The sequence below is a fragment of the Electrophorus electricus genome, chromosome 13 (genome assembly GCF_013358815.1).
Source record: "Electrophorus electricus isolate fEleEle1 chromosome 13, fEleEle1.pri, whole genome shotgun sequence".
NCBI lineage: Eukaryota > Metazoa > Chordata > Actinopteri > Gymnotiformes > Gymnotidae > Electrophorus > Electrophorus electricus.
Window position 1 is genome coordinate 10542071 of NC_049547.1, and position 6000 is coordinate 10548070.

The 6000-nt window shown below is 41.6% G+C and overlaps 1 protein-coding gene across 19 annotated transcripts in view; it reads right to left on the reverse strand.

The window, feature by feature from the left end:
- The window catches only part of cdc42bpaa (CDC42 binding protein kinase alpha (DMPK-like) a), a 51682-nt gene that overhangs the window by 29220 nt on the left and 16462 nt on the right, over window positions 1-6000 (reverse strand). For 18 of the 19 annotated variants that reach the window (XM_035532599.1, XM_035532600.1, XM_035532601.1 and 15 more), the window contains exons 3-5: window positions 5839-5922; window positions 5511-5606; window positions 4082-4230 (exon numbers count right to left, since the gene is read on the reverse strand). In XM_035532599.1, the coding sequence (XP_035388492.1) occupies window positions 4082-4230; window positions 5511-5606; window positions 5839-5922 (329 nt within the window). Of the gene's footprint in view, window positions 1-4081; window positions 4231-5081; window positions 5166-5510; window positions 5607-5838; window positions 5923-6000 lie in introns of those variants that run through there. The other variant, XM_035532596.1, reaches the window with a different exon arrangement.

The window sequence follows — 6000 nt, forward strand, 5'->3', positions numbered from 1 at the left end:
ACCCTCAGGTAAAACATTCAGCACCCTCCCCTCAGTGACAGCCTCACATCCTGCATGTGCTCCATCTCCTCTTCTGCAACGAGAAAAAGTCTTGGCTTCCCACTTCCTCCTGATGTGGTCTGTCAGTAACACCACATCCTATTTTGATTCTGCCTCAGTTTCCTCATCAAGTGCTGCTACTTAAACAAATATCTGAACTGTGACTTAAAAAGGAAAAAAAGAAATCACAAATTATCCAATGAAATGTTCAGCCAGAAACAGAACTTGCCAAGAACTGAACAAATAGCAGTCTGTTTTAGCTTTTTCAGCACTTGTGTGGTGAGGTGTTATAAATTGTTTTTTTTTTAATTAATAAATAAAAGACTATAAAGTATGTTTCAGAAATGTAATCACAGAGCAAAATGCTTCCAATAAATCCACCAATGAAAGAAAAGACCATAAGCAATGAATCCCTTCTAACTCAGTATCAAAGAGTGAATAACGAAATATTAACACACTGAAATACATAAACATCTAGTTTTCCTAATAACAGTTAGTTAATCTCCTGTGAAAATTAATGGGACTATAGCATACAGATCACAACCTTTTCAGAGGTTAGTTATAAAGTGGAAATGTAGATGCACAACTTCAGTACCTTCTCCGATTTGGTTTGGAGCCTTTACAACAATACTTAATGTGTTAAATATTTGTGATTGTATACTGCCTGTTTAAAAAAACAAAACAAAACAAAAAAAAACCCCAAAAAACCCACCAATCATGGGGTAAGGGGGAGTTCTATTAGGTTGGTCAGATCAATATCTAACTGCAGGTCACAGAACTAACAAACATCTCTCCAGTCAATACTTGATTAAAATCACAACACTAGAACTAATTTAGGAGGGGCTAAGTGACTAGTACTTTTTCAAATACTATTACTTATTGCTACTATTATTATTCCAGGGGGTTGTGTGCATACATGCTTTTACATGCATGAGAGAAGCATGATCAAAGCTGTCCTCACTATCGAGGTTCTCTACCTTTATTTCATTCAAGCAAAAAAAAACAACAGCTGCACCTGAAATCAACATCAACATGCACTACACAAACTACAGAGATGAGACCTCTATCTACTGAAGTCACAACAACGTTCAGTCACCAAATGACTTCTACTGCACAGGTCATTAACCCGTAATGCATTTCATCAGCTCTTCTTTTCCCATGAGTCCATCTGGGCTGATCCAGGAGCACGAGTCTGAAAGCTCTGGGAAGTTTACTGTCCTCCTGCTCTACCGTTTCCTATGAACAGTGGGGTCAGTAACGCATGCCGGACAGGGGGGTGTGCTGCGCTAGCCACTGGCTCTGGGTCAGTGACGGGGAGGGAGATGTGGGGGGAGGTGCTGCGGAGCAGGCTGGCTCTGGGTGAGGTTCGGCTGCTCTGCTCTCCCTTTCCCACAGAGACACCAGGGCCACAGCGTTGCTCATTCCTGAGGGAGGTCCCTGCATTCCAGGCTAGGACGGACACACACACACAGCTGCAGCTGGCCACACCCTGCCTCAGCATTCCTCCCACTGCCTCTCTCTCTCTCTCTCTCTCTCTCTCTCTCTCTCTCTCAAAAATTGTTCCATTCTCTACTTTAGTTTTGTTTCATCTTCATCCTAAGCTCCACTTTGCTGTTTTCTGCCTCCATCCAACACACCCTCACACACAGAGCACAAATGAACTGACACATAGCACTTATCACTCTTACCTTAGTAATTAAATAAACGAATAAAGAAGAAATGAAATATAGCTTGGTTTAGTCTTCAGGCATAATCCTGCTCCCCACCCCAGCCCAGCCCAGCAGCACCGCATTAGGGCAGAAACTAAAACCCAACAGCCATTCCATGATGAGGTAATACAGTAGACTGGCTGCCGAAAAGCCCGGGTATGTTATGTCACGCGGTGAAAGGTGGGTCGGCCTGTGGGTGTGTGTTTCTCAGCAGAGAGACCGCCACAGATATCAATGTGGAGACTGTCACAGCCTGAGAAGCAACCATGGAGGAGGCCAGATCTCAGACAGACTCATCAGGTGACTAATATAATTACCCAAGCTCTGGAGATGAGAATACCATGCTGGATTTTTGACAGTGAGCTGTGTGTGCACTGTGGAGCGATGACAGCAATGGGAGAGATGTACTGGTAGCACAAGGGCAGAGGATCATACCACTAGCAGAGCAGACAACAATCCAACACCACTAGAACCAGGCAGGCAGCTAATCGCAGTCATCCTTAAGCAAAAAAGAAAAACTTAACAAAAACACAAATGCTATGACCTTAACAGGAAAGCACACAATCATGGAGGCAAATCCTATAAATACAGTGTGGAACTGCTTTCTGTGCAACAGCAATGAAAAGTTGTTGTTACTTTTGGTGTAAACTTGATATTTTAATGTTTTACACCCACTGTCTGAATGACAGGATCCCTATGCACACCCACACACCAGTATAGAGGTGCCACTGGAATCCAGTTCTGTTTTGGTGTCACTGGCCAAACTTATAGACATCCGTAACCTCACTCAACTGTATCACCACATGCTTCCTCAGAGGCCCAGTGGTAGGGCAGGGCCTGAACAGTGTTTGTTGTTCTGAATGTAATACCAATCGAGGGAAAAATGTCTGTCAAAGTGTGGTTTATCACACCGAAATCAAAACAAACCTCAGATTCCTTCAGTGCACTTGGACAGCTCTCTAGATACTCTCCATTCAGCAGAGTAGCGGTAATGGGGGCGGGCCAACAGGAAGCACCCGCCTCTTCCAACATTAACCCCCAATTACAACAATGGAAGGCCCTCCTCAGCCACACAACACGTCTACTCAGCATCCAGTTCCATTTCTCAGCACAGCCATTAGTGGCTACACATACACTACATCAGACATGTTGAAAAGGGCATTGCAAAAATGCTCCAGGTTTGTGCAATGTAAGCAGATCGTTAAACAAATCTCCATTATGTACCAACCTTAAAGCCTTTATAATTTATACATTATATCAACTTTATTCCAATATATATAGGACAATGAGAGTGCACCAGTGTAAATGGAGATTAAAACTTGCAGACGATGGCATCTATAAATATCAAGTATGGATTTGTACATAGATACAGCTGTCCTTTTTCTGTGGTCACTCTCACATTCCAGTCTTTCATTATATCAACACATCTATGGCAACTAAGGTGACTAAGGCATGAACTACCACGACAACCATGGTTGGCAAGTGGTATTTAACAAAAGTCTTATGTTTGAAATACTCTTAACTACCATGCTGAAACACTGCCAGAACATTCTCCTTTTGGGCGGAGTGGGTATAGAATCTACTGTTTGTATTTCAATGTTTGGTGTTACTATAAAAGACATGCTATTAAAATTGGCATCCAATTGAGATATGCAAGTTTATGGGTTTGTAACCATAACATCAGTTATTTTAATACAACACATCATGAACAGTACATAGACAGGAGTTTCATATTCCCTTAAAGTTCAGCAAAATTAGTTTATTCAGCTTGTAGATGCTGTGTGATGTAGATGAATTTCCATAAAACTTTAATAACACTACCCATGTTTAATAGGGCTGGTTGTAATATGGCTGCCCTGTTAAACTCCTAAGCAATTTCTCATGCCCCCCCCAAAAAAAAAGAAAGCTGCTAACAACCAACAGCAGCATGCAATTAACAGCCCAGAATAGTTCAGTTCCACAGGAACCACATCTGAGAGCCTGAGTTCCTCAGAATATAATCTTTGCAAAGAAGGTCTGCATATGAAACACAGAAATAGCAGGCAAGGTTCTCTCAGAGCCCCAAAATGTGTTGTGCCATTACAAAAATCAGTACTGTATAGCCAGTTTCTATATAGCAGCAGTCCAGCCTCCACAGTTTATGTCCAACAATGCTGATCCAGAGAAAACTAAACCACCAAGCCAGTGAGACTGGGGTTCTACACCACCCAACTGAATGTTAGTCACAAATCAGCTTTTTGGACCACTTGCTGTTTTGTTCCACATCCAAACATCCAGTTAAAGATGTTGGGCCTGTGAGCTTGTTGCAGGTCGATGCCAGCCTGAAGGCTTACCTGTGTACATAGTGGAGCTGATGCACAGAGTCGATAGCCAGCACCATCTCGGCCAGGTAGAATCGGGCCATGTCCTCAGGCAAGCGGTCCTCAAACTTACTCAGCAGGGTCAGAAGGTCACCACCCACGTAGTAATCCATCACCAGATACTGTAAGACAACCGCACCACACCTTATGAAGAGATCTATAAGTTGGTTATAAAACCTTGCTATAAAGTTCTCTTGCTTGATTTAAATAAATAAATAAAAGAAAAAGAAGCATTCAGATCTCTTCAGGTAAAGCATTATGAAACAAAGCATGTACAGTTCAATGTAAATGCTGAACTATCATTGAAATAAGACAAACAAGCCTCTTTATGACTCTTTATTCTGAGAGTAGAGTTTGCGAACCGAAATCTGGTACCAAAATGGATCTGGTTCCTATATGATCAGTATTTGGTCTTTATTGCAACACAGATTTCAGTTCTTAATTTCAGTGCCACTTAAAGGGACAAGTCGACAAAAAATAAAATGGAAATGATTTTCACTTGTCCCAGAGGCAGTTGATCAGCCAAGACATGTTTGGAGTCCAAATTATACTTCTTTAGCAATATCATCAGCTTTTGTTCTAAACTGGATGCCAACAGCAACAATAGTAACCTTTGTAAATAAGATACAACCTGCTCAAACTGCAATCTGGTCACTGCCCGTAGCAGTGACGCTTTTATTCACTTTTATAGTTCACAGTGATTCACTCTGCATCCTAAAACACATCCACATCCACTAGTCTGTAAGACCTTTATTAAGACCTGAATGCAGTTTGAGCAAGTCGGTGCCTGTATTTACGAAGGCTATTTGGATTGCTGTTCACTTTCAGTGTTTGTTAACAACATTAGCAGCTTTTGTTCTAAAAAAAAGAACCAAAATTTGAGCTCCAAAAAAGTTTTGGCCTGTCTGCTCCACCTGGGGTAAGTGGAAAATCGTGTATATTTTATTTTTTACCAAAATACTCCTTTAAATACCTGAGCTGTCGATTGAAATAATTCCCCTTAGGCAAACAGCAGCATTACTGCACGTCACGTTGCCATCACTAGTTCACATCACACTTGCTCTGATGTCAGCAGATGCCTACCGCTAGATAGTACCTTAAATATGGTTAAAATTACAGAATAAAAACATTTTTAAAAAATGTACAAAAAGACATTCTTTAAATTTCATCAATCTTTCTGGGTTTTTTCCATTTTTTAATTATCATTTTCGCATTGGCAAAAAACAAAAAACAAACAATACCCAACACGATCTAAGAGGCATGTACCTCCCTGCCATAACAACAATCACTCATAATATTCATGTTTGGTTTGGGAGAGCTCTGAACCTGCTTGGGACCCCTCACTATAAAGCTAGGCCTCTAGCACACAGGTGAGGCTGCGACAATCAAGTTGCAAGCTCACCAGAAAGTTGTCATCCTGAAAGGCATAGTGTAGCGTGGTGATCCACTGGCAGTCCCCGTACACAAGAACGTCCCGCTCCTCCCGGAAACATGCAGTCTAAAAACAAACACTAATTGACTCTCAGACCTCCAAAATGTGTCTATCAAATTTAACCGACGTTCTCAGACCTTTCAGCATCATCTTTCGACAAACAAATAAACAGGTTAAGAGATGAACATACAGCACTGTGCAGGAACCATTGCTGCATAATGTCAAATCATAACAGATCTTTAGCAGTGATCCATCATAAGTGCAAGAACAGAAGCAGCAACAGTAAACTGGGTATTACCTCAGCCCTTTTTAGCATCTCCCACTTGTTGAGAATCTTCATGGCGAACACCTTGTCTGAATTTTTCACCTTCACAACCGCTACCTGGAACACACAGACAATGGAGGAGTTATTTTACAGCCACACACATATCAATCAGTATCAGCGCCGGATATCCCATCC